This window comes from Aquarana catesbeiana, linkage group LG04, assembly GCF_042186555.1.
Source record: "Aquarana catesbeiana isolate 2022-GZ linkage group LG04, ASM4218655v1, whole genome shotgun sequence".
NCBI lineage: Eukaryota > Metazoa > Chordata > Amphibia > Anura > Ranidae > Aquarana > Aquarana catesbeiana.
The window spans coordinates 674,041,228-674,064,294 of NC_133327.1; the positions used below are offsets into that span (position 1 = coordinate 674,041,228).

A 23,067-nucleotide genomic window follows, 5' to 3' on the forward strand; every position below is an offset into this window, starting at 1 on the left:
TGGAGTATGCTGTCCAGTTCTGGGCACCAGTCCTCAGGAAGGATGTACTGGAAATGGAGCGAGTACAAAGAAGGGTAACAAAGCTAATAAAGGGTCTGGAGGATATTAGTTATGAGGAAAGGTTGCAAGCACTGAACTTATTCTCTCTGGAGAAGAGACGCTTGAGAGGGGATATGATTCCAATGTATAAATACCGTACTGGTGACCCCACAATAGGGATAAAACTTTTTCGCGGAAGGGAGTTTAACAAGACTCGTGGCCACTCATTAAAATTAGAAGAAAAGAGGTTTAACCTTAAACTACGTAGAGGGTTCTTTACTGTAAGAGCGGCAAGGATGTGGAATTCCCTTCCACAGGCGGTGGTCTCAGCGGGGGGAGCATCGATAGTTTCAAGAAACTATTAGATAAGCACCTGAACGACCGCAACATACAGGGATATACAATGTAATACTGACATATAATCACACACATAGGTTGGACTTGATGGACTTGTGTCTTTTTTCAACCTCACCTACTATGTAACTATTTTAAAAACAGAGCAGTAGGGTGGGACTTTGTATGAGGTGCGAGGTGTGTAGAGCCAAGCGTCTCCATCCCCGATAATTTAAAAAAAAAAACAAAAAAACAAGGAAACATGCACCCCAGGAGATATCACGATAACAATGAATATGGCAGGTACCCAAAATACAATAGGACCAAAAACGTTGCATAGAAGCATCACATGACATACTATGTAACTATGTATATATATACATATAAATGGTATTTATTTATTTGCTAAAGGTGGAATCCTCCTTTAATTCCCCTGTGTAGTACCCGCGTTTGTCCTGCGGGTGGCGCCATTCAGCCAGTCATAGATGGTGAAGTTGGCAGTGATTGCAGAGAAGGACACAAGGCGTATACATATGTATGTATTGGGTGGGGGGTGAATGGTTGTATGAGGAGTAGGAGGAGGATGGAGGAGGAGGAGGAGGAGGATGGAGGAGTAGGCAGAGCTGGGATCGCAGTGCTGGGGATGTGCTCGGCTCCGGCGGGCTGCTGTCATTCTGTGTGATCAGCTCCTCATCCTCCGGACACCCCGATCTCCGGGATCTGACCTCCATACACCCTCCGGGATCTGTCAACCTCTCCTCCCTCCGGGATCTGTCCCCTCCTCGCCCATTGGAGGGCTCAATGTGTGGACATGGCTGGGGCTCAGCCTGGGGTTCATGCTCTGCAGCTCAAACGTGTCCGCGTCTCCGACACCTTGAAGAAAGGATCCAAGTGTATCAAATGGGATGATGTAAGTAAGCGATCATTTCCGATCCGTCTATGGGGGGTCTGTGTCCGGCACGGCATGCTGTGCGATCGCTGCTGGCTGGGGAGGAGGATGAGGGAGTTTAAAGGGATCGATCAGAACCAATGAATGGGCTGCTGGATGTGACAGCTGGTGACTGGGCATGGGGATGACTGCCTTTATAGAGGAAATTCTGATAGTCTCGGGTCATAGAGGGGCAGTGGAGCACGGGGTGGGGGTGGGGTGGGGGGGTCATTGACAGCCCCAAATGGGTCATTTGGTAATCCAAGAAATGGACTTTAATAGCCCTGAATGGGTCAAATTGCAGTCCCAAAAGTGTCATTGGTATCACCAAAAGGGTCACCTGGTGGCATCCAAAGAGTCATATTGTAGTCCCAAAAGGGTGATATGGTAGCCTTGAAATGGTCATATGGTAGCCCTGAACAGGTCATTGGCAGCACCCAAAGGGTCATATTATAGCCCCAAAAGGGTTACATGTCAGCCCCGAAAGGGTCATTGGTAGCTCTTAAAGGGCGATATGGTATACTGGAAATAGTCACATGGTAGCCCCAAAGGGAGATGTGCTAACCTCAAAAGTGCCATGTGGTAGCCCTAAAAGGGGTCATATGGTAGCCCTGAAAGGGTCAAATGGTAGTTCCAAAAGGGTGATATAGTAGCCCAAAAGGGGCGATATTGTAGCCCAAAAAGGTTCATTAGTAGCCCTGAAAGAGTAAAATGGAAGTCCCAAAGGGGTTATTGGTATCTCCAAAAGGGTCATTGGCATGAAGTAGCCTCAGAAAGGTCACGTGGTATCCCCTGAAAGGCTCATTGGCAGCCCCAAAAGGGTCACCTGGTGGCACCCAAAAAGTCATATTGTAGCTCCAAATGGGTTGAATGGTAGCCCTGAACAGGTCATTGGCAACACCCAAAGGGTCATATTGTTGCCCTGAAAAGGGTCATATGGTCTCGAAAGGATCATTGGCAGCCCCAAAAGTGTAATTGGTTGCCTGAAAAAAGGGTCACACGGTAGCCCTTAAAGTCTATGGTAGGGTCACATGGTAGCCCCAAATAGGGTCATTGGTATCCCCAAATCGGTAATATGGCAGCCTTAAAAGCATCAGATGTCAGTTCCAAAAGGGTTGTTGGTAGCCCCAAAAAAGGGTGATATAATAGCCTTCGAAGGGTCATTGGCTGCACCAACAGTGTTAAAGCTGAAGTCTAGGTGAAATTTAAAAAAAAATGCCCCCTTGCAATGGGGCTGCCCTTAGAGTTAAATGCTCGTTTAGGTCTAGGGGGCTCCAAAAAGCCGCTGTAACTTACCCGATCCTCCACTCCCCAAGAGTCCCTCCAGCCAGCAAAACCGTTCCCTACAGCCTCTTCTCCCCTCCACTCTGGTGGTCACAGGTCCTCTGACATCACCAAGTCCAATGTAGAGCCCAAAGCCCTTCACTGGACATCAGGATGCTGAGGGACAGTCCACCACCACAGAAGTAGGCAGTAGGGGGGAGTGGAGGGGCAGATCCCTAAACGTGCTTCTTTTTTGGTCCTCTAGACATAAATGTGCATGTAACCCTTACAGTGCCACTGAAAGGGGACACTTTTTCTTTCCCAGGAGATGGGTTATGATGTGAAGAAGTGATCCATGTTTTCCTGTCGCTCCACCATGACTCCAACTAAAATATAAGATCTGTGCAGATCTCAGAGCTGAAGGAAACGTCTGCTTCCTCCTCTACAGGGAGAGCCTTAAGGAAGGTCACCATTGAGGTGTAGTCAACCCCCCCAGAGGATTGCAGAATGTCAGGGCAGACAATGACAGCTGTCACCTCCTACATTTAATGATTAGCCACAAAGGACCATTCCATTGGATCGCATGCAAGCCAAGCAAGGACACGGATCTTTACATTGCACTCATTGCTCCATACAGAACAGGTGGTTGTGTATACAGGGCGATCGGGAAAGATACAACTTTCAGGTTCCATTATATTATATGTGATTGTAGAATTCCTACGATTATCCCTATCTTCAATGCATAGGAAGGAGACCAGTCCTATCACCTCCATACCTACCATCCATGAATTACTAGACAAGGACGCAGGCTTGGTTCACGCCTACAGGTGCGACCAAATGCAGGCGCGTTTCTGTGCGTTTTCCCTACATGTCATGTGTAAGGCAGCCCATTCATTTCCATAAAGAAGTCCCAGGTTTTTCCTAAAAAGGTACCGCACTGAACCGCAATATGCAACGGCACCCTGCAGTTTGGTGCGTGCCAATATGCGGCACATTTACAGATGCGTGGAGGTGGCGTTAACAATCAATGACTCAGCCACACATCTGCTAAATGGCAGCATGTTTCTCCCTGTGCGATTATGCATACGTTCCTGACACGCAGCAGTGTGAACCAGGCCTTAGGATACATGCGCACAGCCACAGGTGGGGAGTACAGCCACAGGTGGGGAGTATAGCGACAGGTGGGGAGTACAGCCACAGGTGGGGAGTACAGCCACAGGTGGGGAGTACAGCCACAGGTGGGGAGTATAGCCACAGGTGGGGAGTACAGCCACAGGTGGGCAGCCACAGGTGGGGAGTATAGCCACAGGTGGGGAGTACAGCCACAGGTGGGCAGCCACAGGTGGGGAGTACAGCCACAGGTAGGGAGTATAGCCACAGGTGGGGAGTACAGCCACAGGTGGGGAGTACAGCCACAGGTGGGGAGTACAGCCACAGGTGGGGAGTATAGCCACAGGTGGGGAGTACAGCCACAGGTGGGCAGCCACAGGTGGGGAGTACAGCCACAGGTAGGGAGTATAGCCACAGGTGGGGAGTACAGCCACAGGTGGGGAGTACAGCCACAGGTGGGGAGTATAGCCACAGGTGGGGAGTATAGCCACAGGTGGGGAGTACAGCCACAGGTGGGCAGCCACAGGTGGGGAGTATAGCCACAGGTGGGGAGTACAGCCACAGGTGGGCAGCCACAGGTGGGGAGTACAGCCACAGGTGGGGAGTACAGCCACAGGTGGGGAGTACAGCCACAGGTAGGGAGTATAGCCACAGGTGGGGAGTATAGCCACAGGTGGGGAGTACAGCCACAGGTGGGCAGCCACAGGTGGGGAGTATAGCCACAGGTGGGGAGTACAGCCACAGGTGGGCAGCCACAGGTGGGGAGTACAGCCACAGGTAGGGAGTATGGCCACAGGTAGGGAGTACAGCCACAGGTGGGGAGTACAGCCACAGGTGGGGAGTACAGCCACAGGTGGGGAGTACAGCCACAGGTGGGGAGTATAGCCACAGGTGGGGAGTATAGCCACAGGTGGGGAGTACAGCCACAGGTGGGCAGCCACAGGTGGGGAGTATAGCCACAGGTGGGGAGTACAGCCACAGGTGGGCAGCCACAGGTGGGGAGTACAGCCACAGGTAGGGAGTATAGCCACAGGTGGGGAGTACAGCCACAGGTGGGGAGTACAGCCACAGGTAGGGAGTATAGCCACAGGTGGGGAGTACATCCACAGGTGGGGAGTACAGCCAGCCATAGAAATGAATGGCTGTACTCCCTGTACACTTATAAATGCATCAGCGTTTATTCGTGTATGCTCATATGACGCATTGTGCATATGCTGGGATTTCCTGACTGCAACTTATTAACCACTTACTTACTGGACACTTAAACACCCCTCCTGCCCAGACCAATTTTCAGCTTTCAGCGCTGTCACACAACAATTGCGCGGTCATACAACACTGTACCCAAATGACATTTTTATCATTTTTTTCACACAAATAGAGCTTCATTTTGGTGGTATTCAATCACAGCTGCGCTTTTTATTTTTTGCTAAACAAACAAAAAAAGATGGAAAATTTTGAAAAAAAAAAAAAATCATGTTGTTTCATAGTTTGTTATAAAATTTTGCAAACAGGTAATTTTTCTCCTTCGTTGATATGCGCTGCTGAGGCGGCACTGGTGGGCAATGATAGGCTGCACTGGTGGGCACTGATAGGCTGCACTGATGGGCACTGATAGGCACAGATAAGGCGGCACTGATAGGCACAGATAAGGCGGCACTGATGGGGACAGATAAGGCGGCACTGATGGGCACAGATAAGGCGGCACTGATGGGCCTTGATGGGTGGCACTGATGGGCACTGATAGGTGACACTGATGGGCAGCACTGTTGATGAGGCACTGATTGGTGACACTGTGGGAACTGATGGGTGGAACTGTGGGCACTGGTAGGTGGCGCTGGTGGGCACTGGTAGGTGGCACTGTTGTGCACTGGTAGTTGGCACAGTTGAGCTGGCGGCAGCTCTCCTTGATCGGGACCGATGTCTCTCTGACAGCCACTGGTGATCGGCTTTTTTTTTTTCTACAGCATGAGGAGAAAAAATAGTCGATTACTGGCTCTGTTTACATCACATGATCAGCTGTCATTGGCTGACAGCTGATCACGTGGCAAGGGGTCGGGATCGACCCCTTACTCCAATCTGTGATCACCTGGGTCTCATAGACTCGCTGATCACAGGGCGCGCAGGCCGCTCGAGCACGGGAGGACGTCTATTGACGTCCTCCCGGCAAAGTAGGTCCGTCATTCGGCTATAGCGCGGATCTGAAGAAGTTAAAACATGTCCTACGCACATTCGTGGGTAAACGCTGATGTGGGTAAGCATTTGCATTTACAGGCCCGTACAAGTACATTCCCATGTATGGCTGACTGTATGACCTACCTGCTGCTCCCCAGGTGTAAAATGTATTTTTTTGTATTAATAAATAGTAACAATGATAATAAAATGAATACATTTTAATATAGTTTATATAAATGTAGTTTATAGATAGATAGAGTCTATCTATCTATCTATCTATCTATCTATCTATCTATCTATCTATCTATCTATCTATCTATCTATCTATTTATATATATATACTGTATATATATACTATTTACATGTATATTTATAATAATTATGTATAAAATCTCTCTCTCTCTCTCTCTCTCTCTCTCTCTCTCTCTCTATATATATATATATATATATATATATATATATATATATATATATATATATAACAATTATTATTATTATTATTATTATTATTATTATTATTATTATTATTAATAATGATAAATAATTTTATATATTATTTATATTATTATGATTAAATTGAATTATGATTATTATTATTATTATTGTTGTTAATACCTATTAAACATGTATTATACATAAAAAAAATGTTATAGTGGTTGTTGGGAATCTGTACCTGATCACACTATACAAAACCATGGACTCACGTTTGGTTTAATTATTTCACTTTGTTTGTTTGTGAACTTTTTATAACTGATGCTATGAATGATTTTTTTAGCACTGTTGTTTTGGATAAGCGCATTTACTTTATATATATATATATATATATATATATATATATATATATGTATTTATTTTACAGAAAAAATAAAATATTAATAAAAAAAGTATAACTAAAGGCAACATTTTTTTTTTTTTGCATTTTGGAGACTTTTGTGAGATACTGAAAATATATATATATATATATATATATATATATATATATATATATATGTAAATCATTTATAAAATCTTAGAAGAAAACCAAAACAGCGACGTGTATATGAAATTTTAGAAAGGACACCGTTCTTACATTTTGTTTTACAGAGTGTGTTGGCGATCTAAAAGCATTGATTGGTTTCTAGATTTAGGATAGGCTTTTAATGCAATGCCCATTTTTTTCACCGTGGCTATCCATCACTTATAGCTCTGCTCATCTAAGCTATCTGTAGTCACCAGCTGGGTTTTGCCATGATTTACTTCCTGCACTCCAATGAACATCCAGGCTTGTATCACAGGAGAGTGCACAGAATGTAAATGTGCTGTGTTAAGCTGGCCATACACTAAGCAATCTTTGTACAATCTCCTTTAGCTGTACCAAAACTATGTACAGTATTGTGAGGACAGAACTAAACCTATCCAATCAGGCAGGTCCTTGTACTATGTAGCTCAGGGGTAGGCAACCTTAAAGAGAGTCAAAGATCACCGGGCACAAAACTGGTGCACACAGAATCTGGTGAAACTGTGCATAGAAACCAATCAGCTTTCAGGTTTTATTGGAAAAGCTTAATTGAACAAGCTGAAGTTAGAAGCTGATTGGCTACTAAACACAGCTGCACCAGATTTTGTGTGCACCAGTTTCAGTAAATCTTGCCCACAGTGTCGCCTCCTCACACCTGATTTAAACCTCTACTTGCCGTACTACAATTGCGTGCATTGCAACACAAATATGGGTTTAAATCAAGTGGGGAAGAGGCAACATATCGCCTCCTCACCACCTGTCAAACACACTTGGATTGCTTTTCAGAGGAGCAGCAGCGCCTGCTGCACTTGTGAATGAGCCCTTAGTTGCATTCCACAGCGGCACCCTTAGAGCTCGTTCACACGTAAAGTTGGAGGGTGGTAAATCCTGCGGTTGAGTCGTGGATTTACTGCCCCCAGTCCCTACCCCCTTTAGCTGCTGAGGCAGCAGCCAAAGGTGTACACATGCCGTAGCAGGAATTAAGCCCCCTGTTGCTTCTGGTGGGTGCTTCTGCCTGCCAATCGTGACCCATTCAAGTAAATGGGGCCACTCTGCAAGTGTCTGGCAACTGCATGTTTCCAAGGGGTTAAAGCCGGTGGTGGGAAAGCAACACAATGCTGCCTGCTTTAACCCCTTGTTTGCTGCACTGCACAAGGTTGCAGGCACTTGCAGAGCGTCCTGATTCACTTGAATGGGTCATGCTTGGCAGGTGCTACACCCACCAACCATGACAGGGCATAGAACTCCTGCTGCAGCTGTGACATGTGTACACCCCTGGCCACTACAGCCAAAGGTGGTGCAGTTGGGGCTGGGGTGATAAAAACACATCTTAGCTATGGGATTTTACCACCCCCCAAACTGCAAATGTAAATGAACCCTTACTGTTTTGAGCCCCCTATAAGGCTGCTTTCACACTGATGTTCTGCAGGTTACATGCACCACATGTGCAGTGCAGTGCAGTGCATCTGTGACTTTCCTGGGTTAGCTGCGCTTTGCCATAGATTTCTACAGTGCCTTGAAAAAGTATTCATACCCCTTGATATTTTCCACATTTTGTCATGTTACAGCCAAAAACGTAAATGTATTTTATTGGGATTTTATGTGATAGACCAACGCAAAGTCGCACATATTTGTGAAGTGGAAGGAAAACGATAAATGGTTTTTCAAATTGTTTACAGATAAATATGTGAAAAGTGTGGGGGGCATTTGTATTCAGCCCCCCCCCCCCCCCCCCAGTCAATACATTGTAGATCCACCTTTCTCTGCAATTACAGCTGCAAGTCTTTTTGGGGATGTAGTCAGAGTCCAGGACGACACCTAGAACCTTGGCATGTGGGGGATGGGCTTATAGTTGTGCCATCGATTTTGACAGAGAGATCAGGGGAAGGGGCATATGGGGGAGGAAGAATTATAAGTTCGGTTTTGGATAGATTGAGTTTGAGGAAGTGGTGTGACACACAGACTGATATATCTGATAGTAAATTAGTGATACGTGAGGAGACAGAGGGAGTGAGCTGAGGGGTAGAGAAATAGATTTGGGTGTCGTCAGCGTAGAGGTGGTATTGGAAGTCGTTTGAGGCTATTAGCTGACCCAGGGAGGAGGTGTAGATTGAAAATAGAAGAGGTCCAAGAACAGAACCTTGGGGGACCCCAACAGAGAAAGGAAGAGGAGAGGAGGAAGTAGAGTTGTAAGAAACGCTAAAGGCGCGGTTGGATAAGTAGGAAGAGAACCAGCCAAGTGTACAGTCATGGAGACCAAAGGCATGGAGTTTTTTGAGGAGGAGGGGGTGGTCAACCGTATCAAAGGCAGAAGAGAGGTCCAGGAGTACAGAATAGTGTCCATTGGTTTTGGCCATTAGTAGATCGTTTGTTAGTTTTAGGAGAGCAGTTTCTGTGGAGTGTTGAGGACGAAATCCAGACTGAAGGGGATCAAGAAGGCTATCATCAGTGAGGTGGGCGCTCAGTCGGTTGTAGACCAGACGTTCGAGGAGTTTGGAGAAAAAGGGGAGCAAGGAAATGGGGCGTAGGTTGTTAATATTGGATGGGTCCAGTGAGGGCTTTTTAAGTATGGGGCTAACAAGTACATGTTTTAGAGAGTTGGGGAAGATGCCAGAAGGGAGGGAGAGATTGAAGATGTGGGTTAGAGAGTGTAGAATAGAGCCAGAGGGTGATTGTAGCATTTGTGAGGGAACAGGATCCAGAGGGCAGGTGGTAAGATGGATGTTGGCAAGTAGTTTAGAAACCTCGTCTATAGTGGTGGGGTTGAAAGAGGGAAGTAATGATTGTGCCTGTCGGCATGAAGTGTAAAGCGTGTAGGGTGTCTGAACAGTAGAGATCTCCTCGTCAATTGTATCAATCTTCTGTTTGAAGTGATTGGCGATCTCCTGGGCAGTGAGTGAGTTGGTGGGTGGAGGCAGTGGAGGACGAAGTAGAGAGTTGAAGGTAGAGAAGAGTTGACGGGGACGGGAAGATAAGTTGCTAATGAGAGTGATAAAATAGGTCTGCTTGGCAGCGAGGAGGCTGGAATTGTATTTTTGGAGGGCGGGTTTATATTGGTTGAAATCTTTCTGAGACTAATGCCGCGTACACACGGTCAGACTTTCCGACGGGAAATGTTAGATGTGAGCTTGTTGTCGGAAAGTCTGACCGTGTGTATGCTCCATCGAACATTTGCTGTCGGAATTTCTGCACACAAATGTTTGAGAGCAGGTTCTCAAATTTTCCACCAACAAAACTTGTTGTCGGAAAGTCTGATCGTGTGTACACAAGTCCGTCGCACAAAAGTCCACGCATGCTCGGAATCAAGCAGAAGAGCCGCACTGGCTATTGAACTTCATTTTTCTCGGCTCGTCGTACGTCTTGTACGTCACCGTGTTCTCACGTTCGGAATTTTGGGCCAACATTTGTGTGACCGTGTGTATACAAAGTAGAAAAAGACACAGGAAATGGGACTTTAATGGCAACAAATATACAAAAATACAAAAGTTTACATTTTATTAAATAATAACATAAATTAAATAACAAAAAATCAAACCACTAAAAAGTAGATGACAGAATTTGATGAATTCCCATTGAGTCCTGACAGCCCACGGCGTTTCAGGACACAAACGTCCCTTCATCAGGGGCAAAAGGTCAGGAATTGTGTATGCAAGACAAGTTTGAGCCAACATCCTTCGGTAAAAAAATCCATGGTTATGTTGGCAGAAAGTCCGATCGTGTGTACGGGGCATTAGTCTTACGCCACAGGCGCTCATGAGCACGACTATGTTTTTTCAGACTTCTAGTATCATCTGTTTGCCAAGGTTGAAGGGGTCGGGGCCTGATTCTGTGTGTAATGAGGGGGACCAGTGAGTCCAGTGAGGCTAAAAGTGAATCGTTGTAGACAGAAGTGGCTAGTTCGGTGCAGAATAGGGGGGAGATTTTGTCATAGAGGTTGTCGGTAGCAGATTAGAGAAGAGAAGGGTAGAGATGACATAGGTTTCTGTGGGTAACTTTTAGGTGGTTGGTGGGAGAGGAGGTGGAGGAGAGGGAGAGAGTGAAACTAATAAGGTAGTGATCAGAGGGAATGGATAGTTGGAGAGGTTGCATGGAGTGCTTTTGGGTGTACCCTTTTAGCATAGGTGAGAGGAAACAAGGTCAAGGGTATTGCCTTCAGAGTGAGTAGGAGCATGTATCCACTGCTTCAGGTCAAAGGAGGAGGTTAGGCTGAGAAGTTTGGAAGTGGCAGGAGTGTTAGTATTAATAGGGATGTTGAAGTCACCCAAAATGATTGTGGGGATTTCAGAAGAAATAAAGTAGGGTAGCCAGGCAGAGAAGCCATCAAAGGTTGATACTGGTCCAGGGGGCCTGTAGATCACAGCTATCCTTAGAGATACTGGAGTGGAGAGCCGAATGCAGTGTGCTTCTAAAGAGGAGAGTGACAGAGAGGGAGGTGGGTGAAGTACCTGAAAGGTGCCTTGTGGGGCTAGAAGGATTCTGACACCTCCTCCCTTAGGTCCACTGGATCTGGGGGAGTGAGTCCAGGGAAGACTGTAATAGGACAGCAGAAGAAGCAGTGTCGGATTTATGAAGCCAGGTTTCGGTAATGGCGAGTAGATTAAATGAGTTAGTGATAAAGAGGTCATGGAGAGAGGTGAGTTTGCTACAGACAGAACGGGAATTCCAAAGGGCACAAGAGAAAGGGAGTCTGGTCTTGGGAAGAAGAGAAATGGGAACTAAATTGTGTTGATTGCGTCTGCTGCCAGAGGGTGCAGGGTGATGGGTGCATTGGGGACAATTAAACGATGGAGGCCCGGGGTTTGGGGATATATCTCCAGAGGTTAGGAGAAGCAGAAGGGTGAGGGTGGTAATATGGGAGTGTGATTTATCGCTGAAGTGCAGAGTCAGAAGTGCTCCCACTTATAGAAAGAGACCCACTTTGAGAAAGAGCCCCAGTTGCAAATGTGTGCCCCTTGCAAATGCCTCCCTTAAAAGATGCTTATATTTATACTGATAGAGATGGGGGGTGGGTGCATTTCAATTATCAATCAGGAGGTAATAAAGGTTTTCTGGTTAACAGGGCAAAATTCTCACTTCAGAAACAGACTAGCAGGAGGGCACATAATTTTGGGTAAGACAAGGGAGATAATAAAGCATTGTAATGTGGACTGGTCTTCAGGCGGTTAAGCAAAAATAAAAAAAAATAACATACCAGTATTGTTAAATAGACATAAGTAAATAAGATAGCAGTGTTTCAGTTTTTGGGTGGAGAAGCATTGCTCAAACTTTATGGCCATACAGAGAACTTTTTCTATAGAATCCCGCAGATCGCTTTTCCCAGCAGGATCCTGCACACTAGTTGCTGTATTGTCAGCTCTTCAATGTTTCCATTTCCTATCTGTTTGTATTATAGTGTGTACATAACTACTGCTGGAAAAGCCAAGATAACAGTTGAGTGGAGTTTATGTTTATTTTTCGGTTGTCCGTATCTAAAATTACCCCAGAAATACGATACTGACTTTAAAAAATTGAATTGCACACAAATCCAGCAGTGGGGACATTTAAATGAGTATTTCAGTACAGGGTCATTCATATGACACACTTCAGTGCAGTACAAATATGTCCTAGTTCCAAGTTCAGAAGGCTAGGTGACTTTTCAGTGTGTTCATCAGAAGACTTTAACAATACAAGAGTCATGTGATCAGTGCGAGGTGCGCAGCGGTGAGCAGACGCAGACTGCGAGTTTATGTAGAAAGCAAATACAATACGGGAACAAAGCAAATACAGGGAAGATATCACTGAACCTTCTACTACCACTCCCAGCATGGCATTCCATGGCTGACACTTCTACAGCTTTGTTTTTATACTTTGATATTATGTTTCTTATTTAATATATGATTTGTTACAAATTGTATCTACTATTGATACATTTTATATAATAAAAATGTTTTTATTTTTTATTATTATTAATAATAAGAGTAAAGCCACCTTTGCCTTACAGCTTTTATTCCAGGGATAGGCAACCTTTTGTGCACAGTGTGCCGAAAAATGTTTTCAAAGAAATTGAGCGTGCTGATTTTATATAAAAAAAATGTCAACTTCACACTTCTAAATCATGAAAAAGATTTTTAATACAGTAAATGCTGTAAACTACTTGAGTAATAGTGAGAAATTACCATCCTGCACTCACACACCTCAGATCACTGTACCCCCCTGTTTTACCACTGTACTACCCTGCATATCTGCCCCACCACTGTACTACCCTGCATATCTGCCCCGTCACTGTACTACCCTGCACATCTGCCCCACCACTGTACTACCCTGCTCATCTGCCCCATCACTGTACTACCCTGCTCATCTGCCCCATCACTGTACTACCCTGCACATCTGCCCCACCACTGTACTACCCTGCTCATCTGCCCCATCACTGTACTACCCTGCTCATCTGCCCCATCACTGTACTACCCTGCACATCTGCCCCACCACTGTACTACCCTGCACATCTTCCCCATCACTGTACTACCCTGCACATCTGCCCCACCACTGTACTACCCTGCACATCTTCCCCATCACTGTACTACCCTGCACATCTGCCCCACCACTGTACTACCCTGCACATCTGCCCCACCACTGTACTACCCTGCACATCTGCCCCATCACTGTACTACCCTGCACATCTGCCCCACCACTGTACTACCCTGCACATCTGCCCCACCACTGTACTACCCTGCACATCTGCCCCACCACTGTACTACCCTGCACATCTGCCCCACCACTGTACTACCCTGCACATCTGCCCCACCACTGTACTACCCTGCACATCTGCCCCACCACTGTACTACCCTGCTCATCTACCCCACCACTGTACCACCCTGCACATCTGCCCCACCACTGTACCCCCTGCACATCTGCCCCACCACTGTACTACCCTGCTCATCTGCCCCACCACTGTACTACCCTGCACATCTACCCCACCACTGTACCACCCTGCACATCTGCCCCATCACTGTAACCCCCTGCACATCTGCCCCGTCACTGTACTACCCTGCTCATCTGCCCCATCACTGTACTACCCTGCACATCTGCCCCATCACTGTACTACCCTGCTCATCTGCCCCATCACTGTACTACCCTGCACATCTACCCCACCACTGTACCACCCTGCACATCTGCCCCATCACTGTACTACCCTGCTCATCTACCCCACCACTGTACTACCCTGCACATCTACCCCACCACTGTACTACCCTGCACATCTACCCCACCACTGTACCACCCTGCTCATCTACCCCACCACTGTACTACCCTGCACATCTGCCCCATCACTGTACTACCCTACTCATCTGCCCCACCACTGTACTACCCTGCACATCTACCCCACCACTGTACCACCCTGCTCATCTACCCCACCACTGTACTACCCTGCACATCTGCCCCATCACTGTACTACCCTGCTCATCTGCCCCACCACTGTACTACCCTGCACATCTACCCCACCACTGTACTACCCTGCACATCTGCCCCATCACTGTACTACCCTGCTCATCTGCCCCACCACTGTACTACCCTGCACATCTACCCCACCACTGTACTACCCTGCACCTCTGCCCCACCTCTGTACCACCCTGCACATCTGCCCCACCACTGTACTACCCTGCTCATCTGCCCCACCACTGTACTACCCTGCACATCTGCCCCACCACTGTACTACCCTGCACATCTGCCCCATCACTGTACTACCCTGCACATCTGCCCCATCACTGTACTACCCTGCACATCTGCCCCACCACTGTACTACCCTGCACCTCTGCCCCACCTCTGTACCACCCTGCACATCTGCCCCACCACTGTACTACCCTACATATCTGCCCCACCACTGTACCACCCTGCACATCTGCCCCACCACTGTACTACCCTGCACATCTGCCCCATCACTGTACTACCCTGCACATCTGCCCCATCACTGTACTACCCTGCACATCTGACCCACCTCTGCACCACCCTGCACATCTGCCCCACCTCTGCACCACCCTGCCCATCTGCCCCATCACTGTACTACCCTGCACATCTGCCCCACCTCTGCACCACTCTGCCCATCTGCCCCATCACTGTACTACCCTGCGCATCTGACCCACCTCTGCACCACCCTGCACATCTGCCCCACCTCTGCACCACCCTGCACATTTGCCCCACCATTGTACTACTCTGCACATCTGCCCCACCACTGTACCCTCCTGCTCATCTGCCCCATCACTGTACCACCCTGCTCTTCTGTCCCACCATTGTACACCCCCTGCTCATCTGTCCCACCTATGTGCCCCACTCACACTGCAACGCCGAGATGTTGCTTTTTACTGCATAGCATCAGATGGCACAGTAGGTCAGGACTCCACAATGCACTTCTGTGCAGAGACCTGAATGGAGTGAGTGGAGATGTTTGTAGTGAGTGCTTTTCATTTGCTTTCTTTGCATTGTAATACTTTAAAAATCTTAATTAAAAGAATGCAAAAAAAAAAAAAAAAGGAGTGTTCATTTGTACACTCTCAAAGTCCCCTCCTTGCCAGGCAAAACAGACACCTGCCCACGTGCTAAAACTGGGCGTTTTAGCATGCATGTAGGGTGAGCCAGCGCTTAAAGTGACCCTGTTACCAGGGAAAAAATTAAACAAAGTCAGCCTGTAAAAGAAGACAATGTATACTTGGGGCTCATTCGCACCATAGGCGATGGGTGCGTCCGTCAGTGTTGCTTAAAGCAGTCCCAACGAAAGGCAATTTTCCCAATGTTCTAATGTTTGAGCTTTCACCAACGCGCTGCACTGCTGTGCACTACAGAAAAGTGAGACAAGATGCATTCCTATGCAGTGCATTGCAACATCAATTTGCACTGCGGCATATAAAGTTGAATGAAATGTAACATTTCACTAAAATTAAAAAGTAGAAAAAAAAAAAGTAGAAAAAAATAGTAACAGCGCATTGCACCGGCCCCACACAACGCACACCCACTGGTGTGTTATACAGAGCGCTATTGGTATGAATGAGCCCATTACGGTTCTAGCAGTCCATGTGTAAAATCAAATATGAGCTTTAGGTGCCGCTGCAATCTGTCAAATTTTTTTTTTTTTTTTTGGATAGCACAACCCCCCCTCCCCTGCTGGGAGCTGTGGTTCCTTCTGTCAACTGCTACCTTACTTCAGAACACAACAGTGATGTGCCGCCTTGGGGAGGAATACAGCGCCCAGTGGGGGGCGCACCATCTAACACGCTGTGCTCCTGGGGCGCTCCAAGAGAATAATGATTAAATATATCGCCTGCCAGAAAGGTAAAAATAAGCTTTCTGGCTTTGGCTTATTTTGTCACTGTAAAGTTTTAAATTCAATTTTTAAAATTTATATTCATTGAATTTAAATTATTTTATTTTCAATTATTTTAATTTTATTTATTTTAATTTATTTAATAATCCAATATATTTTAAAATAATACAAGTTTATTTTATTTTCATTAATTTAATGAAAGCCCATTCACACCCATATATGAACGTTGCAACACACGTGAGAATGCATTTGGTAACACACTGGCTTTGGCGTATTTTGTCACTTTAAAATTTGGTGAGATTTATTTTATATTACCTTATTTACTTTTATTTACTTTTATTTATTTAATTATCTAATTTATTTTAAAATAATTTTTCATAGTTTTTTTTATCTTAATACAACATATCTTATTAATTATTTTATTTACATCTATTTCAAACAGTCAGTCATACACTGAGAGCCCATTCACACCTATGTACACATTTTGTAGGACATACGGGAACACAATGGCTTTGGCTTATTTTGTCACTTTAAAATTTGGTGAGATTTATTTTATATTACCTTATTTACCTTTATTTTACTTTTATTTTACTTTTATTTATTTTTATTTATTTAATTATGTAATTTATTTTAAAATAATTTTTAATAGTTTTTTTTTATCTTAATACAATATATTTTATTAATTATTTTATTTACATCTATTTTAAACAGTTAGTCATACACTGAGAGCCCATTCATATCTATGTTAATTGTTTGCGTAATTTATTTTAAAATAATTTTAATAGTTTTTATTTTTATTTATTATAATGTATTATTATATATTTTTTTAATTTAAAATAATTTTACCTCTATATTAAACAGTCAGTCATTCACTGAGAGCCCATTCACACCTATGTACACATTTTGTAGGACATATGGGGAACACAATGGCTTTGGCTTATTTTGTCACTTTAAAATTTGGTGAGATTTATTTTATATTACCTTATTTACCTTTATTTTACTTTTATTTTACTTTTATTTATTTTTATTTATTTAATTATATAATTTATTTTAAAATAATTTTTAATAGTTTTTTTATCTTAATACAATATATTTTATTAATTATTTTATTTAAATCTATTTTAAACAGTTAGTCATACACTGAGAGCCCATTCATATCTATGTTAATTGTTTGCCTAATTTATTTTAAAATTATTTTAATAGTTTTTATTTTCATTTAATATAATGTATTATTATTATTTTTTTTAATTTAAAATAAATTTACCTCTATATTAAACAGTCAGTCATACACTGAGAGCCCATTCACACCTATGTACACGTAGGACACGTGGGAACACAATGGCTTTAGCTTATTTTGCCACTTTAAAATTTGGTGGGATGTATTTTATTGAACCTTATTTATCTTTATTATAATTTTATTTATTTTAATGTATTCATTTAACAAATTTATTTTAAAATGATTTTAATAGTGTTTGTTTTCATTTCATATAATGTATTTTTTTTTAAATTTAAAATAAATTGACCTCTTTATTAAACAGTCAGTCATACACTGAGAGCCCAGTCACACCTATATATGTGTGTTGTGGTAACACAATGGCTTTGGCTTATTTTGTCACTTCAAAATTTGGCGAGAAGTTTTTTATTGAATCCTTTTTATTTTTATTTTATTTATGTTATTCTATTTGTTTAACTAATTTATTTTAAAATAATTGTAATCGTTTTTTTTTTTTTTAATTTTCATTTAATATAATGTATTTCATTATTTTTTCATTTTATTTAAAATAAATGTACCTCTATATTAAACAGTCATACATTCAAAGCCCATTCACACCTTTGTACGTGTGTTGCAGCACACGTGGGAACACACTGGCTTTGGGTTATTTTGTCACTTTAAAATTTGGTGAGATTTATTTGATTTTACCTTATTTACCTTTATTTTAATTTTGTTTATTTTAATTTATTTAACTATTTTAGATTATTTTGATCTAATTTGTTTGTAAATGATTTTATTCATTTTTTTAAATTTAATATAATGTATTTTTATTTTATTTTTTTTTATTTAAAAATAAATTTACATCTATTTTAAACAGTCAGTCATACACTGAGCGCCCATTCACACCTATGTACACGTGTTGCAGCATACACGGGAACACGCACACATAGGTGTGAATAGGCTGCAGCACACAGATGTGAATCAGCCGCATAGGAAGGAATAGGATTTCTACTTGACCTGCATTTCGCATAGGAAAATCGATGCGTTTTACTGGAGATACAGAAATATGTGAGTAGGCCTTTACACACATGAAAACAAATAGGGACCATCCTGGTTCAGATTGACCAGATTTGGCCACGTACCGTGATAGCCATATCTGACAGATACAGAGCCTTGAAAAAGTATTCATACCCCTTGAAATTTTCCACATTTTGTCATGTTACAACCAAAAACATAAATGTATTTTATTGGGATTTTATGTGATAGACCAACACAAAGTGGCACATAATTGTGAAGTGGAAGGGAAATGATAAATGGTTTTCCACATTTTTTACAAATAAATATGTGAAAAGTGTGGCGTGCATTTGTATTAAGCCCCCTTTACTCTGATGCCACCAACTAAAATCTAGTGGGACCAATTGCCTTCAGAAGTCACCTAATTAGTAAATAGAGTCCACCTGTGTGTAATGTAATCTCAGTATAAATACAGCTGTTCTGTGAATCCCTCAGAGGAAAAATGGTGGTGGCAGCATCATGTTGTGGGGATGATTTTCTTCAGCAGGGACAGGGAAGCTGGTCAGAGTTGATGGGAAGATGGATGGAGCCAAATACAGGGCAATCTTCGAAGAAAACCTGTTAGAGTCTGCAAAAGACTTGAGACTGGGGCGGAGGTTCACCTTCCAGTAGGACAACGACCCTAAACATACATCCAGAGCTACAATGGAATGGTTTAGATCAAAGCATATTCATGTGTTAGAATGGCCCAGTCACAGTCCAGACCTAAATCCAATTGAGAATCTGTGGCAAGGCTTGAAAATTGCTGTTTAGATGCTCTCCATCCAATCTGACAGAGCTTGAGTTATTTTGCAAAGAAGAATGGACAAAAATGTCCCTCTCTAGATGCGCAAAGCTGGTAGAGACATCCCCAAAAAGACTTGCAGCTGTAATTGCAGTGAAAGGTGGTTCTACAAAGTACTGACTCAGGGGGACGCCATACAAATACCATACAAATGCCCCCCACACTTTTCACATATTTATTTGTAAAACATTTTGAAAACCATTTATCATTTTCCTTCTACTTCACAATTATGAGCCACTTTGTGTTGGTCTATCACATAAACCACAGAAAAGTCACCTTGGGACTTTGAGTGAGGTGAATACGGATAGCCTATTGGCTATCAGAAGTAAACATAGTCTCAATATTTATTCAAAAAATGTCAATAGCACATAAATGGGATAGATGTCAAGCCGATAAAATAATACAGTAAAATGTAAAAATTGTAATGGACATACATTGTCATGGTTATACAGTAATGTTTGTCTGTCAGCTTACCTCTCCTCCATGTGTTCACCGTAGAGGCCAGCCACTCTCACCTGGCTGCTTAAATAACCTTCCCTCAGCGTAGCTCCACCCCAGCCTCTAATTAGGAACACTATATTAACCTGGGCATTGCAAGCCAACCTCGCTGATCAATATTGTGATTTGGCTTCCGTGTGCTCATTGCTCTGTGTCCTAGGTCTGATACTGTTTACCGATCTTGGCTTGTTCTTGACTATTCCTGCTTGCTTGTGACCCTGACATTTTGGCTTGTTCTCTGTCTATTCCTGTCTGCTAGTCGCCCTGACCTTTTGGCTTATCTCCTTACTATCCCTTGTTGTCCTTTGCTGCTGCTTCCTCTCTGTCCTCCTGTAGCCTACTGTGAGCATGAGCTGTGAGACCCTGGGGGCCGCGACCTGGAAGCCAATTGCAGCGCAGTCCATCCTCACCACTAGAGGCTCTGGTGAACACCTGCTGACTCTTAGACTCAGCGCCCTGGGGAATCTTTTGCTCTAGCTCCCAGTGGGATCTGTGTTGTTGGTCAAGTGGACCTGCCTTCATGAACTACCCAGTGTTCCATCCGCAGCAGTCAGCCGTAGGGTCCACTACCTTGCGGTGCACTCCAGACCCCAACGGGGTGCATCTGTCACCTGGACTCAGGTGACCTGGCATACATATAAAATGCAGTAACACAAGCATCTAATACAGGGGTCTTCAAACTATGGCCCTCCAGTTGTTCAGGAACTACAATTCCCATCATGCCTTGTCATGTCTGTGAATGTCAGAGTTTTACAATGCCTCATGGGAAGTGTAGTTCTGCAACAGCTGGAGGGCCGTAGTTTGAAGATCCCTGATCTAATATAACCCTACGCGATTTGCAAGACAGGGCTTGCTACTTCAGTGGTGGATGCGTGTGTAGTATATCTGAAATTACAGTAAACATGTGACCCAGAGGTGATGATTAAGACAAAAGGTAAGGGGGGGTCTAAGACATGGCATGGGTGGAGGTGAATTTCCCGGAAAGTCTCACAAAGTTGGTCTTTGTTGATGGCATCAGTTTGAGACACATCTGAAGTCATTGGGATATCATTAAGGTACATATGATCTGCATGTTGACCTACTTTTGATCTGCATCCGACTTTCTTTAGGGCCTGTGCCAATAGGTTTTAGGCTTGTGTCGATAATTGCAGTTTTGACAAACACTTTGATTTTGGTGAACGTAGCCTTATAGGGTGACAACGCTCTGTCCCTATCTCACAATTGTACTCCTTCGTTATGGGCACTAGTAGGACCTGAGGAACTTAGGAAGCACATACGTCTTTGTAACAAGAGATACAATGTATCAATTCTAGCCACTTCCCACCCAAGGACGTCATGTGACATCCTGGACTTTGAGTGGAGATATCTGAATGATGGGTGCAGCTCCAGGCATAATACAGAAATCTTTATTTTCAGCAGACAATTCCCTGCAAAGTAAAAGCCATCATAGCGGCTGCTTAGCCGCTTGATTGCTTTTACAGGTGGTGCCGCCCTCTTATGCTTCTCCCGGCACGCCTGTGCAATCGGCGAGCCAGAGCATGAATCCGCCAGCGGCGGGTATTTACCATAGAGTTGACCAGGGACCAGATGGTCCCTGGCCATCTCTATGTTCCTCGGAGGCCAGAAGCGACGTCATGAAGTCACTTCCGGTGCCGGCAGATGTAAACACCGACCATTTTTTTTTTTTCTGAGATCAATTTTTTATTTTTTTATAATCTCAGGCTGCCCTGCATAGAGGAGAGATGTGACGACTTATAGACCCCAGAGCTCTCCGTAAAGAGGACCTGTCATGCCCTATTCCTATTACAAGGGATGTTTACATTCCTTGTAATAATGAAAAAAGTGATTAAAAAAAAAATAAAACGGAAAGTGTAAAAAAAAAAAAAAAAAAAATAGTAATAAAATAAACAATAAAAAAAAAAAAATTCAAGCTCCCCTGTCCCCATGTGCTTACACGCAGAAGCGAACGCATACGTTGGTCGCGCCTGCATAGGTAAACAACGTTCAAATCACACATGTGAGGTATCGCCACGAAGGTTGGAGCGAGAGCAATAATTCTAGCACAAGACCTCCCCTGTAACTCTAAACATGTAACCTGTAAAAAAAAAATGTTAACGCGTTGCCTATGGAGATTTTTAAGTACTGTCGTTTGTCGCTATTTCACGAGTGTTTGCAATTTTAAAGTGTGACATGTTAGGTATCTATATACTCAGCGTAACATCATCCTTCACATTACACAAACTTGGGCTAACTTTAGTGTTTTTTTTTTTTTTTTTTTCATTTATGGAAGTAGTTTTTTCCCCCAAAAAACCAAGACCATGTGACTTAAAAAATTGCAACAACTGCCCCTTTTATTCGCCAGGGTCTCTGCTATATATATATATTTATTTATATATAATGTTTGTGGGTTGGATTCTGGGTAAATTTTATAGCAAAAAAATGGTGATTTTTACATGTAGGAGAGGAATCCAAGAATAGGCCTGGGCTGGAAGTGGCTAGAGCAGTGTTTCTCAACTCCAGTCCTCAAAGCGCCACAACAGGTCATGTTTTCAGGCTTGCCATTATTTTGCACAGGTGATTTGATCAGTTTCTCTACCTTAGTAATTACCACAGCCATTTCATCTGCGGGAATTCCTGAAAACATGATGTGTTGGGGTGCCTTGAGGACCCGAGTTGAGAAACACTAGGCACATGCATTTCCTACACTCAGCTCCATCTAGTGGCCATAATGCATTATTTTACTAATCCTCATAATAAAAGAACATTTGTCCAGACGAGAAAATAGCCTAAAGAGGAGGGGCGGGACAAGGGGTGGGCAGCAGGGAGGCTTCCCTGGGCACTATGGTATTATGTGAGCTGGGGGGGGCACCACGATTTGGGGGAGGGGATTTTTGAGAAGGGAAATTTGGGGGGCAGCAAGGGCTAAGATTTGTTCTAGGAGGACAAATTTGGGGAGGGGTGCTAGGAGTGGTGATTTGGGGGGATTTGTGTTGAGAGGGGGTATGGGGGAAGAGGATTTGTGATAGAAGGGGGGGGGGGCTTGTGCTATAAAAGTAAAATGGTGGAGGGAAAATTTTCTTTTTTTTTTGGGGGGGGGGGGATTTGTGCTAGTTGGAATTAGAGCTGCATAATTAAAAGTTAAGAATCGTTATCGCAATTTTTTTCCCTGTTGTGATCTTCACAAAGTATTTCCCGATTCTATGCAGAGAATTCTCTCTGCTTTGCTGAAGCCGACAGCCGTCAAAAGAAAGGAAAAAAAACAAAATGGGCAGTCTGCCAACAATCACAACATTCTTTAGCAGTGGAACTTAAGTATAAACATTGTAACAATTTGTCCTTTAGATCAATGGAATACACTTCGGTGTGT

The 23,067-nt window shown here is 43.7% G+C and overlaps 1 protein-coding gene across 2 annotated transcripts in view; it reads left to right on the plus strand.

Moving 5' to 3' along the window:
• The first annotated feature begins 898 nt into the window (after positions 1-898).
• The window catches only part of PLCB1 (phospholipase C beta 1), an 887,199-nt gene continuing 865,030 nt past the window's right edge, over positions 899-23,067 (plus strand). Inside the window, exon 1 of one of the 2 annotated variants that reach the window (XM_073628625.1) lies at positions 899-1,282. In XM_073628625.1, coding sequence (XP_073484726.1) covers positions 1,184-1,282 — 99 coding nt within the window. In that variant the 5' untranslated portion in view covers positions 899-1,183. The remainder of the gene's footprint in view (positions 1,283-23,067) is intronic. The other variant, XM_073628626.1, reaches the window with a different exon arrangement.